This window comes from Apiospora phragmitis (assembly GCF_038363925.1).
Source record: "Apiospora phragmitis strain CBS 135458 chromosome Unknown utg000001l:1.0-2902119.0:1.0-2906034.0, whole genome shotgun sequence".
Lineage (NCBI taxonomy): Eukaryota > Fungi > Ascomycota > Sordariomycetes > Amphisphaeriales > Apiosporaceae > Apiospora > Apiospora phragmitis.
Window position 1 is genome coordinate 2,360,188 of NW_027117399.1, and position 24,872 is coordinate 2,385,059.

Sequence of the window (24,872 nt, forward strand, 5' to 3'; positions counted from 1 at the left end):
CTGGTTTTCAATATTGTTACTTCACCTTGTCTGACAGCGAGGGAAATGCACGGTACAGTGGTTGCCTGGTTTGAAGTATACGATGCGCCCAGATCGGACGTCATGGACTGCAGGTCATCTTAGCTATCTCCATACACAGCATTTATCGTAATATTAAACTCTATCTTGTTTACTTACCGAGCCAGCCGTTGCCAAACCACCGCGGGTGGCCCACGACTATGAAGTGGGGCATCAACGAAAACCAGCTGGAGCGGCAGTCCGACCACGCAAAGACATTCCACACCGCGTTCGGCTTTGAGCACGACGGACAACCGTTTTTCATGCAGGTTGAAGTGAACGGCCATTTGAAGGGCAAGCACAATGTCGGATCTGAAACACAAGGTCAAGCGGAGGTTCAAGCGGTTCAAGTTCCCGGCCGAGCCGCAAACTGCTACGACGATGGTGAACTTTGGTGGGAGGAGATCGCATACCAAACCCCATTAGACGAGCTTGCGAGATCTATACCAGACCAGATGGTTCTAGCCAATATGAAACAGGTCCCGTGGGTACCTGGGACGCAGACCGGCCCAAAGCCCCTTTACCAAATCAGCGCAAAGACTGAAGAGACAACAATTGAAGAAGAGACGGTGGATGCCTTGGACAAGGAGATTGAGCAGCCATACATCACGAATCTACTGACACACCCACAGGTGGAAGAGCTGCGGGCCGGAGCAATGGCAGTGCTATCCCTAGGACAACCCTCAACCAGATCAATATTCCAACAAACATCTAGACAACGACAACCACTTCGACCAGACCGAAGTGGGCTGCCGGATTCAATAAGAGATGACAGCAAAGAGTCCCTGGGAGTCAGTACCGACGCGGCAGACAGCCAATCGGCACAAGAGCTCGACACGGCGGCGCCGCAAGATCACACCACCAACCCTCCTGCAAACTCGGAGCAAATCGAGAGGCTTTTACAAGAAGCTAAACTGCCTCTCATACTCCAGCTTATAATTTTGTGGCTTATGTCGCTCGGCACGAGGTGGCCACCGTTGGAGAACAGACGCCTTCTGTCGAGTACAACCGCAGCCGACTAGCGTTGCTGCTGTAAGCTTGGCAAATCAAGTACTGAGTGAGAGCAGTCCAGAGTCAATTACAACGGATGTAAGGTACCGATAATTAACATAAATGTTTGTTATGCACCTTAATTGTCGTCGAGCAGATTCTGCCTGAACTGCAATCTCTCTGTGTTTGTACAAACCCTCCTGATGTTGGTGTTGGTTCGTCGGGAATTACCCCTGAAGGTTTCCGAGTACGCTGTTGGTTTTAGTTGGGTCCGGGGTAGTTAGCGGGGGCGGACGGTTGGGGAGCCGAGGTTCAATTCCCGTCGTAACATTGTAACGTCATCCTGCAACTCTCCCTTCAATCCATCGTATTAGGTCGTCGGATGGAATTGGAGATTGACGTTGATATCTAATACTTTCATACCGAAGTTTGCTACATCAGATCATATGTTCATAGCATTGTCCCTGCCCGTTTTAAAGGCTCGGTCCCCTCAGCGCTAAATCCGCCGGACAATTGCCTGCTTACGCGCCGCGCGCCCTAACCTCCAGCGAGCCTCTGCACTTCCTTTTTCTCGACAATTATTTACTCGCTTACTTGGTTCCCGTGTTTCAGCGATTAGTCCAGCTAGCAAACATGTCTTCCCCCAAAAGCGCAACAGCGCTTCCCGCCGGTCTTGCCTCGCCGCCGCCACCAGTGCCGGACACGTTGGTTTCCTTCCCCGCCCCGCACGTCCTGCTGGTGACCCTGAACCGCCCCAAGCAGCTCAACTGCATCCCGCGCCCGCAGCACTTCGCACTGGAGCGGCTCTGGGACTGGTACGACGCCGAGCCCACGCTGCGCTGCGCCGTCATCACGGGAACCGGCCGCGCCTTTTGCGCCGGTGCTGATCTGAAGGAGTGGAACGCGATCAACACGCGCACCACCACCACTGGCCAATCCGCCGCGGAACCCGCCACCGGCAATTCGCCCAGTGGCGCCCCGTCGCAAGCCGCCATCACGGCGTCGGGTGCTGCAGCAAGCACCACCGCCCCGCAGCAGCAGCAGCATCAACAGCCCAACGAAGAAGACGCGTCCATGCACCCCATAGCCCGCATGCCCGCGGCGGCTTCGGCGGCATGAGCAACCGCGGCGGCGCCAAGCCGATCCTGGCCGCGGCCAACGGCATCTGCTTCGGCGGCGGCATGGAGATGGCCATCAACTGCGACATGGTGATCGCGTCGGCTTCGGCGCGCTTCGCGCTGCCCGAGGTGACCATCGGCGTCATCGCGCTCGCGGGCGCGCTGCCGCGGCTCGGGCGCAGCGTGGGGCGGCAGCGCGCGTCGGAGATGGCGCTGAGCGGCAAGTCGTACACGGCGGCCGAGATGCGGGAGTGGGGGCTCGTCAACGAGGTCGTGTTCGAGGGGGCGGACGTCGTGGCGAAGGCGTTGGAGTGGGCGGCGAAGATTGCGGGGAATAGTCCCGATGCGGTCATCGTCAGTCGCGAGGGGTTGAAGCTCGGATGGGAGGGCGTGGGGCCCGAGATGGGCACGGATATGCTGATCAAGGGGTGGTATGGGCGGATTGAGAGTGGTAAGAACATGATCGAGGGCGTCAGGAGCTTTAATGAGAAGCGGAAGCCGGTGTGGAAGGATAGCAAGTTGTAGCCGGTGCTTCATCACACCACACGCAGCCCCACGTGCCAGGAACAGGTCGCCATCTGCTGCAGCAGCTTTACGATGTATCCCAACACAGGAGACCAATCATGGATTTCTCTTATCATAATCTGTCATTGCAGCATGTCATCCTCTCATATATCATGTAACCTGAATTTTAATATACTGCTCATCGTGTCCGCTACATATGTTATAATAAAGGGTAGTGCTCTTGTCTATAATGGGCAAGCTTTGCACTGTTCGGCAAGGGCCAGTCTTGTCGCTAATTAACTATAGAACGACAGCGGCTAGTAAGATCCAGTATTGCGACATCTGCTATGGTCCCTCCCTACATCTTCCCTTCTTCATCCCAGCTCCTGAATCCAATTATTCCGCCAGATGAATACTCCAGATGTGTTCCACTCCTGGGTCGAAGCATCCTCGAGGAAGGCCATGCCCAGCTCGGCCTTCGTGAATGTCGTCTTAGGAGGATTGGAAACATCGTGTGCGCTCCTCGTCGATGACCAGTGCGACGATGCCGGCATCTGTGCGGATCTTGTCCATGGTGTCTTCTAGATGCAGGTGTAGACTAGTATGCCGGACCAATGCTCATATACGGAATGGGTTATCAAGGCCAGGCTTATCTTTCTCCACGGCTCGAAGCATACAGGGAGATGGCCGAGATCCCGTTATTCGAGACCATTGTGTAATGTCGATCCTAATCTTGTCCGGTTCTATGTGCTGATGATTCAGCCTGTCATCCCGCGTTACAGAGTTTCAGCGGCGGGCTCCTTTGATGCCATGCAAGACTTAAACGGCGAAAGATCACATGAGCAATTCGAGGTAACCTGGACACAGTCTCGATTTTGCGACTGCAAACAACCCGAATGGTTACATTTAGCTCATACGTTTTGCTTTCTCTCGTTCTGGCACTTCCACCACTCTAGTACCATCTCATACTCGCAACCCCTACTTCAGCTCTCACCAATATTATCTCCCTCCGCCAGCTACAAATTTGGATACCACAGGGTCCCGAGTGCTAAGCCCGGTGATCCCTTAGGAGCCGAGTAGGATAGCATTTTTAATTGAATTAAAACCAGTTCGAGTTTTTATCCTAAGTCCTGCATAGGGGTCTCCTGCACGAGGAAGAACATCCGGGTAACCATGAATGCTGGCTCCAGCAGCGGCAACGAGTCTTTCAAGCCTTCCCGAGGCGACTTATGTTTGTTCCTCTTATTCTGGATAACGTCTACATCCGCCTTCCCGTACGACTGTAAGATGCGTCCAACATTCTTAAGACTGAGGGCCTGCACCAATAGATGGTGCTTATATATGCGGAAAGGGCTGTGAGCGGGGGCATTCTCTATATAAGGAATAACGTTCGGGATCAAGACGTCTTGGATGGCGTCCACATGGCGACGGTAATGGGGTGGAGCGTCTGACAGAGCGCCCTGAACTCTCGGCAATGGGGAGTGATCGCGATCAAGGGCTGGATCTGGAGGGGCCTGCATCGGGCATCTCGACGTCTTCAGCAAGTTCAGCTACCTGTATAACTAGAAGAAAGTGCTGAGGGACCTAAGTATATTAAATCAGTTTTTCCTCTTTTGAAATGTGTTTCGTTCCGGTTGAGGTTTAATATTTATAATTTGAAATTTGTTCGCGTACCTTTTTTATTCACGTCAAAATTTCGATCTCGATCGGCAGTGGCTCAATCTTCGTAATATCGTCGCCCCATACCGCCACGTTGAGTACCGAGCAACCTTTCTCAACCGACACCAAGTCCGCAAACGCGGCCTTGCCATCGGATAGGGTACGTTGAATATTGTCGACAAAGTAGGTCAGGAAAGAAGAAATATTCGCTTTGTCTCTCTTGCCCTCTCCCCACAACATCCGTATGTTCAGCAATTCCAACTTGAGAAGCTCTATCGGAAGAATATCGGGTTTAGCAAGTGCTTTCCGCACCTCTTCCAGAATGACTTCAAGGTGCCCCAGAATGTCGTACCTGTTGAAACATCTGACGGTCCTGAATGGTTTCTTGTTCGTATCCTTGTCAGTGCCAACCTTCCACTTGGGGCAAGAGGACACCTTTGCATAACATCTGTCCAATACCTGGCGGGTCGGGTGTTTGGTGGAGATGATGTCGCAGCTGGCCATCATCTTGGGGAGGGCGCAGTCCTGTAAGCACACATTGACATGTTGTAGCACATATTCCTGATGTTGCGCGCTTTTTAAGGAGCTGCAGTTGGTGTAGGCAATGGTGTGACTGCATGACAGATAATTATAGGCTCGTTTAAAGCTTCTTTCGTCGCAGCACTCGATGAGCGGAATGTACGATACTTGGTCGGTAATGCCGCGGTGTGCCAAATCGTAAGAGAACACCACCTCGCTGCCCACGGTGGTCCTGACTTTACCAGCTTTGGCGGTGCCCGGGTCGGATTGAGCGACCAATTTCTTAGCCTCGAGTGTGTTATTGGTAGCGCGCATGAAAACGAAATCGCCTCCGTCTGTAGTCCAACCAACAATGACCATTTTCTTATGAAGATCGATATCCTTCCTGAAGGCGTCGTACTCATCTCCAAGGGTTGGGTCGACACCTTAGACTCCGAGACCTGTACGGGGACCAAGGTTGGTGCGATTCCCTATTGGTGGTCATCTCGGGGGAGTTGAGAGGGCACCATTCTGTCTGGCTGGTTGGGGTGCTGGGCGATGTCTGCCGAGGGCGGAAGGGAAATGAGGTTGGTCAAAGTATGGGATGGTAAAAGAGAACTTGTGAGGAGGGGTTAGTGCTTGCTTTTCTTTAGAGGTGGAGGAAATATATTATGATAGCAGCTGTGGGAGAGAAAGAGGAAAAGGAAGTATAAAAGGTAGATGGATGGTTAGAGTTTAAGATGGTGGTATTTGTATACTTGCCTTATTTTAGCTGTTTGGATATACCCAAGTACCTATACGTATTGATCACCTGTGGAAGAGTTCTCAAAGGTGGAGGGAAGATATTGTAATAGTAGCTGTGGGAGAGAAAGAGGAAATGAATTATGGAAGGATTATTGGATTGTTAGGTGCTGCGATACTAGTATACCAGTGTTAATATAAGCTAAAGCAACCCTCCACGGACCACCTTTTCACGGACTACCGCGTTTCGCTTTATAAACGCGTTAGACTTTTAAATAATAATATAAATTTTTTTTACTACTTTTATTTCTTAATTATATATATTATTATTATTATTTAATTCGTTTTTTTTTTAGTTATTTTTTTATATTATTATTTAATACTTAAAGATGCGCGCAGGTTGCGATACGTAATATAAAACTCGGACTAGGTGTTCGCGAAGCCGTTCGTAGATAAGATGCCGACCGATCTTACGTCATGCGGCGCTTAGCCGATATATCGACGCGATAAGAGTTAAATAAAGATTAGCAGGTATTATTACTATTTTTTAAGACTTAATTAACGAATTAAACTCTTAATTAACCTAAACTAAGCTTCGCGTTAACGCTCGTTAAGTTTAAATATATAGCTTAACGAATATTAAACGCTTTTAAAACGTTTTATACGCTAAGGTAATATTAATATATTTAATTTTTAATTAAAAACGAGTTTATTAAAATTATTAAGTTTAAAATAATTAATTATAACCGCGTTAATAAAGTAATTATTATTAATATTAACGTCTTTTTTAAAAAATTTAATACCTCGAAGCTAGTTAATATCTCTTTTAAACGCTTCTATAATACCGACGAAATAAGTATCGGCTAAAGCGTTAGCGGTAACTACTAAGTGATTACCGAAGCCACTAGCCATCTAGCTTTTAAAAAAAACGTCGAGAAAAGGGAATAAATTATTACCCTAAAATATATAAGCTGTAATAGGGTAACCCTCTCGCCGCTAGTTATTTTTAAAGGGGCCGACGTTTAAAGCTAGTAGTTTTTAAACTAAAATAACTAGCGGTTTAAAATATCGCTTAAAAAGTAGATTAATAATTTTATAATATTAGATTAAATTTAAAATACTTTTATTCTTTATATTCGGTTTTATTATAATAATAAATAAGTTATTTTAATTTATAACGGCTATGATTTATATATAAACGAAGATTCTTTATAGTTTTATTTTATTAATAAAATATAGCTCGTTTTTTACAAGTTATATTATAAAGGTTTTTAAGTTATTAAAGAAAAAGCTAAAGATCTTTTTAAAAATATATTTAAACGCGGTCTTTAAACTTAAGCTTATTAAATTAAATATACTAAAAGTATACCGCTAAGCTAAGATTAACGTTTTAACTCTTTTAATAATTTAAAATGCCTAGAAAATAGCTAGGATTTATCCGCGGGATCGATCGAAACCTTTATTATTATTAGAACAGCCACTCCAGGGGCTTCCAGCACCTCTTGAAAGGGGCGTTACGTGCGTGCGACGCACGGATTATTAGCCCCTTATACGAGAAGGTAAGCGTTGGCGGCTTCCCGCTAATTAATAAATAAAGGAGATAAATAGAATATAAGTATCGTTTTAATTTTTACGTAATATATATATATATTAAAAAACTTATTTAATATTAATTAATAATTATACGAAATAATTCTGGATTAATAAAAGTAAAGAAATAGTTTTACGCTAATATATAAATAAGGCGACCGTATTAAATAGCTTAAAAAGATTTTTAAATCTTTAAAAAGAGTAAAGCTATTTCTTTTATACGAAGTCTAAATCTTATCTCTTTTAAAGCGAATATCGAAAAAAAAGACTAAGTTATAATACGGTGGGAAAATTAATTAAATTATATATTATTTTATATTTAAAAATAATATCGTATAAACTAGTTAAATAATACTTTAATAATAGCGTCTACCCTTAATACCTTTTAACCGGGCTAGGACCCTAATACCGAATAATCTAAAGTCCCTTAGACGTTCGAGCCGTCCGAAGCACTTAAGAATAAACCCGAAATTACGTACGAAGAAGCTGTAGCGATTACGAGAATAAAACTCAGGGTTTGAAAAGTAAATACCGACCTCGAAAAATAGGACGAAGAGCCGGACCCGACGTCACCCGAAGCGATAAAGAAAGAATTAATAATATACGCCGCACGATACTTTTATAATTATTACTCCTTTAAAATTATAAAAAATACTTTTATAAAATAATTCACTTACGATTTCGTTAAATAAATAAAAGAGGTATTTAAAGATATTAATTATACGTTTTTAAAAGCTCTTTTTATATACTTAAAAAAGAACGGAATCGATACCCCCGACGATAGTATAATAACCGGGAAGCTAGCAGAGCTTACCGTATACCGATATACCCTGTCGCCTAAGCCGGAATAACGACGCCGACCCCCGACCGTTTAAAGAAAAAGTACCGTACGGAATTTAATAAAATAACCGGCCGAAAATTATATAATAAAATAAAAAACGCGGGAGACTTATACGGTATAACCGGCCGTATAACTAAACCCCGATTACCGGTATCCCTCTTTCTCGGTTACGTATCTCGATATACCCGGTATTAAAGCTTCTTAAGATATTATTTTTTCCCCCGCTTTTAGCTAGATACTTAACGCTAATACGTAAACGTTTAACCCGGTATATATTATTATATATAATATTTTATTAATTCGAATTATTTATAACGGGAAAATAAATAGTTTTAAAATCGTTTTATTTTTTAAAGTATAAAAAAAGATTAACGATTATACCGGCGTACCGTACAATATTTTTATTAATAAAGTACGATTCTTTATCGAGACCTACCGTTAACTAAATATCTTAAAAAACTAGTATTACGCGATTTTTCCGGATATCCTAGCCGGCCGTGCGGTAAACTTTTATTTAAGCTATATCGGCCTAGATAAAAAATGGGACTAAATATATACCGATTTCGATAAATATTTTAATAACCCGGTAACCTATGCTTAATATTATACGGATTAAACGAATATTATATTCGTACGATTAAAAGTAAAAAACCTCGAGAAATCGTTTTTAAAAGTTTTAAAGATATTATTTAATAAATTAACCCGCGTATAACGAGTTTTCGGAATAGAATTTTAAAAAGAAAAGCACTTTTATACTTCTGTTATACGAGCTTACCGAGGAGTTCCCGAGCTCGAACCGGCTTTTATCCACCGGTAACTAACGTGCGAGGGTTTATTTTCTAACCTCCGAGCTTCGTTAAATACCGCGATAAACCGAAAAATAATAACCGGCTATTTAATAAAAGGATTACCGCCGGAAATAACCCTTAAAGCGTATATAATTAATAAACGCTTTATTAATAACCGTACGAAAGGGAATAGGCCGTTTTATGGTAATAAACCCCTTTACGGGAGTAAACCGGCATTTTTTAATAACCGGAATTAACGAATAATAACACCGTTCCGACCTAGACCAACGTACGGAAACAAGCCGTTCTAAAGAAGAACGTGCCGAGTCTATTAGAAACAGGGATGTTGGTCGATAAACCATTCGTTTAAAGAGCAATTTCGGGCACGAACCTAATACTTTTAAACGTACGAGGCTATCGGATAAAGTCCCCTCGTATTAAAAGAATACGAAATATTCGTATAAAACTAAGAAGGACCATAAAAAGATTTTAATAACGAGGAAAACTACGACTATATTAATCTAAAAGACGTATAATAGGGAATTATCTACCTAACGGACGTTACGTTCTTTTACCGGCTTATAAAAAAAGATATCTATTCTTTAAAGCTTACCGTACGAGCGGATTAATTTAGTTTAAACGGCTAATATAGCTAGGTATACCAGGGTGAACTCTAGGATACCGGTACCGCACAGCTCTCGATAATCGGTAAGCTCTAAGCCGAAGCCTATGTATAAAAGAACCCGGATACCTAGATCGACTAGACTCCCGGATCGGCCGAGATTAAATTCGGTAACTTATTTCCGATATTATTAATCGGTACCCTTAACGTATAAAACTAATTAAAAACGACGAAATATTATATTTTCGAAACCTAAACCCTTTTCCTATTATCGTTATATAATACCGATAGATTTAAAGCGTATTATAATAATATTTTTAACGTTATTATACGAGCCGACGAGAAAATACTCTCGGTTATTAAGAAATAAGGATATCTATTCTTTAATATTAATCGTATAAAAGCGATAGTACACCTTACCGAAGCATAGCTCCGATATTTTTACCGTCGGTTCGGATATCCCTATACGGAGAGGCTATATAACCTCTTAAAGAATATTAGCCACGATAACGTCGAGATTTCCGTCCTCGACGAAATCTAGAAATTCTGCTCTTAGTACTAAATATACGACCCGGTACTACGGCGGTTTAAATTTTTACTTTAAAATTTATACGATTTTAATTATAAGATCGTTATCGATATTATATATATTAATAAATAAAACATATTATACGTTATTAATATTAATACGTTTTTTTAAATAGTTATATTTTTAAAGTTACTTAATATATAAAATATTTAAAATACGCTTTATAAATATTAAATATATATTTATTAAAGCCTTTTAAATAATATCTCGTATAACCCTAGAACTTATTTCTAAAAGGAGTTTTAAGACTATGTATAAATAATAAGAATTATATATAAATAAATACTAATTAAAGTTTACTAAATAATAAAAAAAATCGAAAAAGCGTACGCTCCGCTCCGCCGAGCGTATAATATTTTATAAAAAGAGTTAAATAATTGTACAAACCCGGAGACGGTTTTCTAAATAGCGGTAAAAGCTTTAAACGATATTATTAGCTTAAATAAGCTCGTTTCGACACTTTTTATCTTCGGAGTATATCCCCGAATTAATACGAGTTCACCTCCGTCGCCAGAAATCCAAGCGAGAGCGGAAGCCGTACGAAAAGCGATAAAAATATTATAAAAGATCCGGGCAGAGGTTAATATTAATCGAGCTCTAAATACCCGGGGACGGACCGTATATTTATAATATTTTTATACTCCCGCTCCGTATAAAGGTTCTTATATAACGAGAAAAAGAAGGATAAACCGGACTATACCCGATCGCCGTAATCCAAGACCGTATAGTCCGAGTCGATATACTAAACGGCTTAAAGGAGTTCCGGGTTATTTAAATTAAGCTATATTTCCGGAAACCCGAAAAACCTATAAAAAATACGGAAAGCGAGGATAATACTATTAAAATAAAGAACGATACTACCTCCGAAATAAAGGACGTTATTATTATAAAATAGCCCGAAACTCCTACGTAATAAGGTCGGGGCCGACCCCGAAAACATTTACTTCCGTATAACTCCCCAATAATATTCCTTACTTAAAAAAAATATAAAAACTACGACCTAGCCGTCAAGCTCTAGAAAAATAATATAATCACGGCCTTCGGAACCCTTTTCTAAAAATCGGATACGGAAAAAATAAATAACCTCGCCGTATAAAAAGTATTTAAGTTCGTCCGATTTAACCCGAAAGCTTATAATAATTACCGGATCTTTAAAACCCGGCTCGTACGAGAGATTAAAAAGAAGAATATTAAACCGTACAAAAAATCTAGGCTCGTTATTTAAAAATATAAAGATACGGAAAAAAAGAAAATCTTTACTTAATCGCTAATAATCTAAAGAATAAATTAAAAGCTAATACTCGTATTAAAACCGACCCTTATCCGGAACCTCGGAGCCTACGAAAAACTACGAAATATTACTTAAATATATATCTAATCGTATAATAAGCTTACCCGTATAATATACGCGAAATTTTTAAAAGAGCTCGAGTCTTAATACTTTAAAAAAACGCTTTTATAAATCGTATTATTATTATATAATTTAATAAAATCCGGATTATATTAATTTAAAACGTATTACGAGTATTACATATAAAACTTAAAAATAACGGTTTTTATATATAACCCTTATTTATTCTTTATAAATAATAGCTCGAAAACCTTCGGGATTATTACTATATAAATTAATAATACCTTTAGCTTCGTTATAAGCCCTTTTTTCGAAAAAAAAATAAAAAGCTAGTAAAAGCAGCGTTCTATACGAAACCGAAAGAGACCTTAACGGAAAATACGCCCATAAAATTTAACGGAGGTAAGATCCTGCTAAAAACGCACAATATCCTTTTTTAATAAAAAAGATAAGCTAAATAACTCTAACTTATAAACCTAAAAACTACCGACTAGAACTAGTAATATATTTCTTAACGTACGAAAGGGGCGTATATCGCCTTAATTTACTAGCCGGAAATAACGTATAACCTATCGGTCATAACTTAAGTATAAGCCCTTAAAAACGAAGATATCGAACACTTAAACGCCTAAATCGTTTAATAAATTAAGAACTCGATACGAAAACTCCGGTATATCCTTTTCAACCTCTAACGTATAAAGATATATATCTTTATCGACGGCTCGTTTATAAATAATAAAAACTTAACTTTTTAACTCGGATATCTTATTATACTCGGCTAAAAAATTAAACGTACAAAAAACCGATCCGAAATCTAAGGTAATATTATTTATTAAAGCTTAACGAAATATAAAAGAGTTACTTAAAACGTACTCGCTAATAAACTATACGGGATAATTTTTAACGTTAATAACGGTATTATATTAAATATAACGTTTAAAAAAATTATATAAAGCTTAAAATTTTAAGAAATTTTAATAATTTTTTATATAAACTCGAAATCCTTATATAAATACTTAATAAAACTTAATATAATAAACGAAAAGCGATTAATAATTAATATTATATTATTTTAAAAATTATATAAAAAAAAGGAAATAATAAAAATCTATTAAATAAACGGACGAAATAACCCGGCGGACGCTTTTATAAAAAAATCCTTAAATAAAGCTTTTAAACAACTTATCTCAATAAATAAACTAATTATATAAATAAAGGCGTATATTAAAAAGCTTCGCTTATATAATAAATAAGCAAAAAGTAAAAAGTAAAAAGGAAAGAGGAGGATCTTCCCTTTAAAAAGAAAAACTGCTAGTATTAGAATAGCTACTCTAGGAGCTTCTAATACCTCTTAAAAAAGGCGTTACGTACGTGTAACGCACGGATCATTAGCCCCTCGTACGAGAAGGTAAGCGTTAGCGGCTTCCCGCTAATTAATAGATAGAGGAGACAGATAGAATATAAGCACCGTCTCAACCCTTACGCAGCGTATGTACGTATTAGAAAGCCTATTTAATAATTATCGAAATATATTATCCTAAAGGATAAAGGTGTCGCCCGACTATGTCTAGAGCTACCCCGGTAATTAATAAGGAATTAATACTCGATTTCGTCGTCGAATTAACTTTAACGCCTATTAAAACACCCTTTAATAGTTAAGTATTAAGAAATAATAGTCGAAAGCTAGCCATTATAAACCTTATTTTTAACCTCTTTTTTAAAGATTCTTTACTTATAAAGTTAATAAGGCTTTTAATAAATAAACTAATAAAATCGCGAATTTTAAAGCTTAAATTAATTATTTTTAAATTAAACTTAATAAAAAGATTACTAAAATACGCTAAAAGGTAAGAATCGCACCGAAATAGCGATTTATTCGTATAGCTAATATATAACGAGCTAAGCGGAGGCTAAAGGGTAGTATTAAATAAGCTTTCGTACGTATGTATAAATTCCGGGTTTAATCGAGGTTTAATCGTTATATTCTATTATTTATATTTATTTTTAATACGAGCTATGAGGGGTATCGTATGCCCTTTTTAATAAAATAAAAAGGGGTTTATGCGTATAAGTACGTAATACTTTTTTTAAAATAATATAAAAAACTTTAATTCTTATTATTCTAATACTAGTAGTTTTTATTTTAATAATAAACTTAGGTAGCTCCTTTTTTAAGACGAGTCTTTTTTTTATAAAAATCTCGTACGAATAAGTTACGTTAATCTAGTATTCGGTGCTTACTTAAGCCGTATAAGTAATATTATACCTTTTTAATATTAACTTAATTAAATAATAAGCTAAAAGCGAAAGAGCTCTATACGAAAATAATACGCAGCGTACTCGCATACGGAGCGTCGGCTTAGTATAAAATGGCCGACACGGAAAAAGGGCTAGCCCGTAGTTTTATAATAGTTCAGAACTCCTGTTTCCGGACCGTAACAGGGGTATACAAGGCGACCCCCTAATGCTACCTAGAGATTAAAGCGGTAGTTCCCCCCCTTGACCTCTATTTAAGTGCGAGGGCGGCTAGCTTCGAGATATGTACGGAGGCTACCAGGAAGCTATAACTCTTACGCGGCGCCTATATAAAAGCGGTAGAAATTATTAATAAAGAACGTAACGTAAAAAGGAAGAGATAAAAGAGACTTTAAAAAGCTATTATTAAAACCTTTACGATTTTATAATTAAACGATATTTAATTAATATTAATTAAATAATAACTAAATAATTAAACGGTTAAATAAACGCTTAAAAAGAAATAAGAATAAAGATAGTTTTACGCCGTTACTTTTACGCGAGGCCGTCGCGAGCTAGCCATAAAATCGCCGCCAGACTAGGAAGCGTGCCGTCGTTACGATAATATACTTAAGTATAAAGCTTCGGTCTTAATATAAACCCGTATTAAAAGGATAGGACTTAGGTTGTTCTTATTTACTTACCGTGTTTTAGGCGTCCCGACGCCGCTATATAATTATAATAAAAAACGGGAAATAGTTAAATACTTAATTTTATATTATAAAAATTTTAAAGGAAGATAAGAATAGTTAATAAAATAGTTAGTACTTAGTTCGTTACGAACTCGTTACGATTTAGCGACGCTTATTATAGAAAAAAAATACGGCGAAGGTTATTATAAAATAGCTTTTATGAACCGGTCGACTATTGCTATATAAGCTAATAATAGAGATGGGGAACTATTTAAACTTAAATAATCTCTTTAAGCCTTAAAATAAAAGTTATTAAGTTAATAAGTAAGAACTAATATAATAACGTCGAGTACGTGAAATAAACTTTATAATATAAGTAGCGTATATTTTTAATCTAGTTTCGGCACGGTTTATTACACGAGGAACTAGGTAGATATACCGAAGGTTTTTAGCCTACGGCGTACTATTAATAATAATAATAAGCTAAAGCACTCCTTTACGGACTACCCCTTTACGGACTACCGCGTTTCGCTTTATAAACGCGTTAAACCTTTAAATAATAATATAGATTGTTTTTTATTACCTTTACTTTTTAACTATATATATTATTATTATTTTATTCGTTTTTTTTAATTATCTCTCTATATCGTTATTTAATACTTAAAAACGCGCGTAAATTACGATACGTGACGTAAAGCTCGGACTAGGTGTTCGCGAAGCCGTCTATAGATAAGATACCGACCGATCCTATATTATACGGCGCCTAGCCGGTATACCGACGCGATAAGAGCTAAATAAAGACCGGCAGGTATCATTATTATTATTTAAGACTTAATTAGCGAATTAAGCTATCGGCCAGGCTAGACTAGGCTTCGCGCTAACGCTCGTTAAGTTTAAATATATAGCTTAACGGATATTAAACGCTTCCGGGGCGTCCTATACGCTAGGGTAACGTTAATATACCCGATTTTTAATTAAAAACGAGTCCGTTAAAACTATTAGGTTTAAAATAATTAATTATAACCGCGTTAATAAAATAATTATTATTAATATTAACGTTTTTTTCGATAAACTTAATACCCCGAAACTAGTTAATATCCCTTTTAAACGCTTTTATAATACCGACGAAATAGGTATCGGCCAAGGCGTTAGCGGTGACCACTAGGTGGTCGCCGAAGCCACTAGCTATCTAGCCCTTAAAAAAGACGTCGAAAAAAAGGAATAGATCACTACCCCGGAGTATATAAGCTGTAATAGGGTAGCCCTCCCGCCGCTAGTTATTTTTAAGGGGGCCGACGTCTAAAGCTAGTAGTTTCTAAACTAAGATGGCCATCTTTAGGATAATTAGCGGTTTAAAGCATCGCCTAGAAGGTAGATTAATAATCCTATAACATTAGATTAAATTTAAGATATCTTTATTCCTTATATTCGATCTCGTTACGGTAATAAATAAGTCGTTTTAATTTATAACGGCCATAATTTATATATAAACGAAAACTTTTTATAGTTTTATTTTATTAATAAGATATAGCTTATTTTTTACGAGCTATATTATAATTATATCGTATAGGTTTTAAATATAGGGGTTTTTAAGCTATTAAAAAAAAGGCTAAAGATCCTTTTAAAGGTATACCTAAACGCGATCCTTAGACTTAAACTTACTAAATTAAATATATTAAAGGCATACTACCAGGCCAGGATTAACGTTTTAACTCCTTTAACGATCTAAAATACCTAAAAAACAGCTGGGATTTATCCGCGGGATCGATCGAAACCTTTATTATCGAAATATATTATCCTAAAGGATAAGTGTTACAACCCGACCTAACCATGCGGCCAAGACCCCACTCGTCGGAACGGAACTACCATACCCGACCAGGCTATAACGTTATAAATACCGACCGCACTATTAGTTATATTAATATAAACTCCCTTATATTATAAAAGCGCGTAAATATAACTACGAGGATATTTTAAATAACGAAAAAATAGACCCGACCCGGGAAAGCAGCTAGGAAAGAGCCGCGGGACGAGGAGCGACTAGATTACCGCTCTAATAAGTAAGCTAGGAGCGACGGGATTACGACGCCTCTAAGTAAGCTACTAAAATGGATTACCGTGATCTAAGGGATGGATCACCGTGAGCCAATAACGGGATTACCGTGAGCTAACGGACGATCTAATAAATTAATAAAAAAAGAGATTAAATATATAATAATGGACGTTTTTTATATATTTTATATAAATACTTTTTATTTTAATAATTAATTTAAATATTAATTTTAATTTATTAATAAAATAAATAGTTTTAATAAAATTATTATAAATATTTTTAAGTTTATATATTTTAATTACTTTTATTTTTATAAATTATTACTTATTATATTAATAAAAGCGGCTTTTATCGTACGTTTAAATACTTTTTTATATTATTAATATAAAACTTAATACGTTTTATTAAATTTCTTTTAAAACTCGAATAACGTTTGTTATATTTTAATTACATTTATTCTTACAAATTATTATTTAAACCTTTAAGTAATAATATTATAAAAACTATATTTATACCTAGCTTTAGTAATATTATCCGGTAAGGAAAAGCTTTTATCGCTACCCCTAATACCTTTTAATAAAACTTTACTATAAACGTTAATAGCGACGATAATAACGATAAGCCTACACGATAAGCGTTAGCTAAGCGAATTAAAGAATTCGAATAAGAGAGCGCTAATTATTAACATTACTATATCAAGCTCGAAAAAGAGCGTAACGAGCTCTTAATTAAGGGCGCCCTAAGATAAATACTTTATAATATTAATAAGCTACGCGAAAAAGTACGTTTCTTTCGTATAACTATTAATATTATTTAAACCCCTATTATATTAAAAAAGAGTATAAAGATTAACACGTTAACCCTTTTTAATAAAATAAACGGAAACTTTTAAAACTTTTTAATCTAAATTAAAACCTATTAATAGTTCTATAAAAAAACGTTTTAAAACGTTACCTAACGAATTATCCATGCCGCCTCGTTTTTTAAAAATAAAATACTCGCTTAATTCGAACCTTATTTAAATAAACTCGTAAAAAATAATTAATAAATTAAGCTATACCGCGCGGAAATATAACGTATTTTTAAAAGTTACGACGGCTTTAAATAAGCCTTTAAATCACTCTTTTAAAACCCCGACGAAAAGCGATAAGCGGAAAAAGAACTTAAAACCTTTAAATAAAAAAGATTAACTACTTTTTACACAATTAAATTCCGGCGTATCATAACTCGATTAAACTATACCGAAGTTATAAAAATTATAATATATTATTAAGGATTAAAGGACGATATTAAAAACGAACTTAGCCGGCTTAACGCCCTTAATAACTTCTTTTTATATATAAAACTTATTATTAAAATCGATACTCGTATATACGAATAACGCTATAAAAAATAAGGCGAACTTTAATAATAAACTAGTTAAACTTAAACTAATACGGGGCAACCACGTTAATATAATTATATACCGCCTAAAAATATTACGATATATAACTATTATAGTAGGCTTATAAACCTCGACGCTATTAAATATAATAAATAAGATAAGAAGTTACGGGGCATTTATTATAATTACTAAAAATTAGGATATTACGTTCGAAAATATTAAATATTAAAAAAAGACTTTTAATAAGTTTTAAAAGAATAATATATTAACGCTATTAAAATAAAAAATACCCTTATAATAATTATTAAAAATAATAACGCTATTATTAAATACGGCAGCCTATCTTAAATAGTTTACTATAATAATAGGTATACTTCTTACTTAACAAATAAAGAAGGTACTAAATAGTTCTTTAAAGCCCCGGAAAATAAAGAAAACTATAGCCGAGGCGTCATAATAATACGAAAAAAATAACCCCTTCCTTATAATAAAAATAGTAATTCAATAAATAATATTATAAACTAATTAAAATAACTAATAAACTATGAACGTCTAGTAGGTATACTAATAAACGAGTTAATAAGCGAGATCGCTAAACTTAGAGACCTTAAGACCGACGGGTGGTTAGCTATCCCTAGCATTCCTTACCCCGACTCGAAACACTTATACTAAATACTTATTACGGCCGGTTTTAACCAAAGAATCCACGGTAATTACGTAATAAAAAATAATTTATAAATCTCCCTTATATATAAAAAACATTTTATATTCTTATAAATCTCGTATATATATAATATTTATATAGAATATTTCGCGAAAAAATTTAAATACGAATAGTTTCCCCGAAAAATTAATAAACGACCTATTACGTAACTATACCCGAATTATATTACTAAAAAAATCTGAACGTTAACCCTTAACGGACGACGCGCGTACCTATTAATATAAAAAGACCTACGGTAGTTACGATAATACTACTTAAAAAACGAGATTAAAAGAAGTGTTTCGAAAACTAATACCTTAAATACGTTTAAGAAAAATCGCGAGCCTATAGACGTTTAAAGGAGAGCGCCTAACGCTCCCAGGATATATAAATACACGCCTAATAAAAAGACTTTTTAAATATATTAAAGAACCTATAAAGCGTTTATAAATTACCGCGAACTTAACAAACCTTCAAATCGCCCGAAAAACCCGAATCTTACGTATTAAGAACAATACTTCGCACGGGAAGGAGTATAAAAACACCCTTACTAATATACCAAAAAACGCCTTATAAAGAACAGAGAGAACAATAGCGACGACACGAGGATCGATCGTAAGGAATTATCGATTACTTATAAGAGCAACGTCCGGGAAATAAACGCCGCTTATTATAAAAAAATAACAAAAGGCGGACTAAAACAGGTCCTTATATTAAACAATAAATAATTAAGCCATTCATAAGTATATTATATTAATAATAAGCATAAAAAAAGTCTATATTAGAGCGCTACTCGATAGCGGAGCGTAAAGAAACTATATTTTATTACGAATTATTAACTGCCTTAAATTCGAATAATAGGAGAAAAACGCCTTATACTAATTTAAAACCGTCGATAAAAGATTTATAACTTATAACGATAAAAAAATATAAAAAAAAGTCGCGAACCTTCTAATTAATATTAAAAGATATTATAAACGAATTACGTATAATATTACAAACGTTATAAAATACGATATAATTTTAAAAATACCCTAATTACGGGTAAATAATTTTAAAATTAATTAAAAAATAAGTTAATTTTAATAAAATATATTAAAAAAAGGTTTAATTAATAAATAGCGGTTTAAAAAACGACACCTTAATAAACTTAAAATCTTTAAAATATATATTATTATTAAAAAGCTTAAGCCGAACGTTATAACGATTATATTAAAAAAGTACTAGTAATTTAAAGCGCTTTTTAATAAGAAATTAAAAATAAGCTTACCGCCTTACATATAATAAAATTATAAAATACCTTTTAAAAATAAGAAAGAACCCCTATTCATACTTATATATAAACTTAATTAAGAGCACGAATAAACCTTAAAAAAATATATTATAAAAAACCTTAAAAAAAGAGTTATCCGACTATTCACATCACTAACAGGCTTCCCCATCCTCTTCGTTCTAAAAAAAAAGCAAGGATGGGAAACCTAAATAGCGCATATATATCGATTATTAAAAGCTTAACAAAATTATTATTAAGAATCGGTACCCCCTTCCTTTAATCGGCGATTTATAGAATAAGCTATTATACATTAAAATCTTTACGGCACTCGACCTCCTTAATATATATAACCTAATCCGAATTAAGAAAAGAAAAGAGTAGAAGACCGCGTTCTAAACTAAGTACGGCTATTTCGAATATTAAGCTATACCTTTTAATTTAATTAATATATTAATTAATTTTTGTTTATAATTAACTATATTTTACGAAAATATTTTAATAAGTTCGTTATAATATATTTCGATAACATCTTTATTTATTCCGAAAATAACGAGTAATACCGAGAATATATAAAATTAATACTTTAAAAGCTATAAAACGTTAACTTATTAATTAATTTAAAAAAAAGCGAATTTTATTAACGATCCGTCACTTTTATAAAATACGTAATATTTTTAGATAAAATTCGGATAAAACCTTTAAAAATTTTAACAATTAAAGAATAGCTTACGCCTATAAACGTTATAAAAGTCAAATCCTTTTTAAAATTAATTAATTATTATTAGATTTTCGTCCCCGGATTTAATAGGATAGTAATACTTTTAACAAACTTGATAAAAAATGATAAATTATTTTAATAAACGGAGAAAAAAAAATAAAGCTTTTTACGATATTAAGGAACGAATTTTTAATAAATTAATACTCCGCGTAATAAACCCGTTTAAACCTTTTAAAATTAAAACCGACGTATTAAACTATGCGATCGGAGGATAGTTTAATTAACGAAACGATAACGGGAAATTATACCCGGTTATATTTTTTTCGAAAAAACTTAACGGATTAGAGCTTAATTATTAGATTTATAATAAATAATTAATAATTATTATTAAAACTTATAAGAAATAAAAATATTATTTTAATAGAATAATAAAGCCGGTTAAGGTTTATACCGATTATAAAAACCTTATAACGTTTATTATTATTAAAAAATTAAATAAATAATAAGTACGATAGTTTAAATTCTTATTAAAATTTAACCTTACTATTATTTATTAAAAGAGTAACGAGAACGGCCGCGTTAACGTACTAAACCGATAACCGGACCATTAGGAAGAAATCTCGTTCGAAACGCGAACTATCCTTACTTATAACCAGGACGGTAATTTTATACCGTTAAAATAATTAAACGTTATAAACTATATTTAATATAATAATAATTAAGTTATTAAGTTTTAATAATTTAATTAAACTCCTAACCCTATAAACTACCTTAAAAATCACCTCGAAGACCGCGACGGTCTTACTTTTTACCGAAACAAGATCTATATCCTTAAGCAGTACCGCGAAAACTTTATTTAAGAATTCTACGAGCACCCTATACACGGATATTAAGGAATATTTAAAACCTGGAAAAGGATTACTAAATAATTTAATTATAAAAACTTTAAGCTAATCGTAATTAAAATAATTAGTAAGTATAACCTCTATAATAAAGCAAAAGCTACTCGATACCGGCTGTACGGAGAGCTACAGCCGATCCCACTACTAGATAAAATATAAAAAACTATTACACTTAACTTCGTTATTAAGCTTCCCTTATTAAAAGAACCCTTAACCAAGGTCGATTATAATAGTATCCTAATAATTATAAATAAATTTATAAAGTATACCTACTTTTTACTATATAAAAAATCTAGCGATATTAATAACTTAATATATACGTTCTTTTAAATAATCGTTAACTAATACAGACTACCCGAAATAATTATTTCCGATAAAAATAAACTATTTACCGCTAAATTTTAAAAGTTATTTATAATATAACTTAAAGTTAAATATAAACTATTTACGGCTTACCACCTTTAAACGAATAAATAAACCGAGCGAATAAACTAAACCTTAAAATAATACCTATATTACTATATTAATTACGAATAAAATAATTAAGTATAACTACTACTTATAACTTAATTCGCTTATAATAACGTAAATAACGAAGTTACGCGCATCTCACTATTCTAAACAAACTACGGGTACGACCCGAAAATCACTAGAAAACCCCTAAAAAAAGAGCTAGTACTAATCGCGACCATATAAATCAAAAAACTAAAAGAATTTTAAATTATATTACAACAAAACCTTACCTTCCTTTAATAACGAATAAAAAAATACGCCAACTAAATAAGGTTAAAAGAACTAACTTTTAAAAAGAGAGAAAAAGTTTACCTCTTATAACAAAATATTAAAACGAAACGATTAAGCAATAAATTAAACTTTAAAAAAATAAAACTATTTAAAATCGTAAAAGTTATTTTAAAAATTAATTACTAATTATTACTACTTAAAATAATATAAATACACCTTATATTTTATATTTTATTACTTGAACTAACGGCCGAAGAAACTTTAATTAATATATAACTAAAAATCGAAACAGATTAATATAAGTATAAAATCGACGAAATTATTAATAAAAAAAAAGACGAAGCTTTTAATACCTTATTTAATAAAAAGGCTACCTATTAAAAAATAACACCTAAAAGCCTAAAAAACACTTAACAAACGCCGCGAAAAAACTCTAAAAGTTTAAAAAAGAGCTTCCCCTATAAAAACCGACGGCCCAAGCTTAAAAAAACTTATTAAACCAAGAAATAACCAATTAACGTCCCTAAAAATACCTAAAGAACGCAGGTTACTAAAAACGAAGTTCTCCTAATTAATAATCGAAAAAGAAATACCATCTTCTTTATCTAGCTCCTATATTCTTTAACGAAACGCTTCTAAACGCTTTTCTATTATAACCTTCTTTATATAATAAAAACGGGCTAAACAACCTAAAGCAATAAATAGCTATATTTATAAAAGAAATAAAGCTTTTTCTACGTCCAACTCTTCCGCCTCCAACTTCTTCTATTAAGCGGCCAGCTTCGTTAAAACCGACGCAATAAAAATGCCGTTATAAGAACAACCAACCCGAATATATTCCGAATAGCGAGACAACTTCTCGTTTATATAATAAACTAAGTTCTAACGAAAATAACGAGTATAAAGCATACTAATTAAGTCACCTAAGAATTCCACGTTAACAATAAGAGCTAAACGCGCAATAATTTTTTTAAACCGAAATTTTTCGACACGATTAATTATAATAAATAAATATTATAATAAAAAAATAATAAAAAAAAAACTTACCACAACTTAATAATATAAATAACTAAGGTATTTATAAAATTAATACTTTAAAGATAAAACGGTTAAAAAAAGGAGAATAATATTATAACCCGACTTAATTATATAATTAAAACCTTATTCGTTAAAACAAAACTATTATATTTTAACTAGGCTATAATATTATAACTACCGACCGTATTATTAATTATATTAATATAAACTCCCTCATATTATAAAAACGCGTAAACATAATTACGAAAATATCCTAAATAACGAAAAAATAAACCCGACCCGGGAAAATAACTAAGAAAAAGCCGCGGAACGAAGAGCGACTAAACCACCGCTTTAATAAATAAACTAGGAGCAACGGGATCACGACGCCCCTAAATAAGCCACTAAAATGGATTACCGTGATCTAAGGGATAGATCACCGTGAGCTAACAACGGGATCACCGTAAACTAACGGATAATCTAACAAATTAATAAAAGAAGAGATTAAATATATAACGACGGACGTTTTTTATATATTTTATATAAATACTTTTTATTTTAATAATTAATTTAAATATTAATTTTAATTTATTAATAAAATAAATAATTTTAATAAAACTATTATAAATATTTCTAAACTTATATACCTTAATTATTTTTATTTTTATAAATTATTACTTATTATATTAATAAAAGCGGCTTTTATCGCACGTTTAGGTACTCTCTCGTATTATTAATATAAAACCTAATACGTCTTACTAAGTTTCTTTTAAAACCTAAATAGCGTTCGTTATAATAAGGGTATCGCTTAATTACGTCTAAAACTACCCCTAATTATTAATAAGGAATTAATACTTAATTTCGTCGCCGAATTAGCTTTAATACCTATTAAAACACCCTTTAATAGTTAAGTATTAAAAAATAATAATCGAAAACTAGCCGCTATAAACCTTATTTTTAACCTCTTTTTTTAAAGATTCTTTATTCGTAAAACTAATAAAGCCCTTAATAAATAAATTAATAAAATCGCGAACCTCGAAGCTTAAATTAATTATTTTTAAATTAAACTTAGTAAAAGAACTATTAAAAAATATTAAAAAATAAGAATCGTACCGGGATAGCGATTTATTCGTATAGTTAATATATAACGGGCTAAACGAAGGTTAAGGGGTAGGGTTATATTTAAGGACGAATCTACCGACGTTAAGGTGCTAAGCAGGCCGCAGAACGATATAGAGGGAATAAAAGACAATAAACCGGAGATAGAGGACTATATTATTATTAAGAATACTAAAAAACAGCATATCCTAACTAATTTTAGTTATAGAAATAACTTTGAATTAAAAGGGTGTATTTAGTAGGTTTTCTAGTCCGCGAAGGGGTGGTCCGTGGAGGGGTGCTTTAGCTTAGGCCTTTTAATAATAATAATAATAAAAACAATTATTATACGTTAATATATATTACTTCTTTATTATTAATTAAAAATAATAATAATAATAAAAATAGTAATAATAATAGGGGCGTTATTATATATCGCGATACGTTATACCTCGTTAAAGAAGAAGATATCTCTTTCTTTCCTCTCTTTTTACTCGCCGTACGAGTCTAGTTTCTCAACGTACGCTTTTATGCGTACGGTTAACTTATTAATTAATATTAACTATTCGAAGGCTTTATTTAGAGATTTCTTAGTAAAAGCGTTTATAAGGTTATTTTAGCTATCGACTTAATATATTTCCGAGATCTCCTTTTTTTCGTACGATTTTCGGAGCGATATAATATCGATTATTAATCTTTTCTCGT

The 24,872-nt window shown here is 34.3% G+C and overlaps 4 protein-coding genes across 4 annotated transcripts; 2 read left to right on the forward strand and 2 right to left on the reverse strand.

The window, feature by feature from the left end:
• Positions 1–218: 218 nt before the first annotated feature.
• Positions 219–1,079, forward strand: PG994_000717 (uncharacterized protein; the record flags this gene model as incomplete). Its single annotated transcript, XM_066852126.1, has 1 exon — positions 219–1,079. One exon carries the CDS (start codon positions 219–221, stop codon positions 1,077–1,079), a length of 861 nt encoding a protein of 286 aa, XP_066722758.1.
• Positions 1,080–1,680: 601 nt separating this feature from the next.
• Positions 1,681–2,690, forward strand: PG994_000718 (uncharacterized protein; the record flags this gene model as incomplete). The annotated part of the gene is made up of 2 exons (XM_066852127.1): positions 1,681–2,048; positions 2,135–2,690. 2 exons carry the CDS (start codon positions 1,681–1,683, stop codon positions 2,688–2,690), a joined length of 924 nt encoding a protein of 307 aa, XP_066722759.1.
• Positions 2,691–3,043: 353 nt separating this feature from the next.
• Positions 3,044–3,223, reverse strand: PG994_000719 (uncharacterized protein; the record flags this gene model as incomplete). The annotated part of the gene is made up of 1 exon (XM_066852128.1): positions 3,044–3,223. The coding sequence occupies one exon, from the start codon at positions 3,221–3,223 to the stop codon at positions 3,044–3,046; it is 180 nt and encodes a 59-aa protein (XP_066722760.1).
• Positions 3,224–4,352: 1,129 nt separating this feature from the next.
• On the reverse strand, positions 4,353–5,207 carry PG994_000720 (uncharacterized protein; the record flags this gene model as incomplete). The annotated part of the gene is made up of 1 exon (XM_066852129.1): positions 4,353–5,207. One exon carries the CDS (start codon positions 5,205–5,207, stop codon positions 4,353–4,355), a length of 855 nt encoding a protein of 284 aa, XP_066722761.1.
• Positions 5,208–24,872: the final 19,665 nt, after the last annotated feature.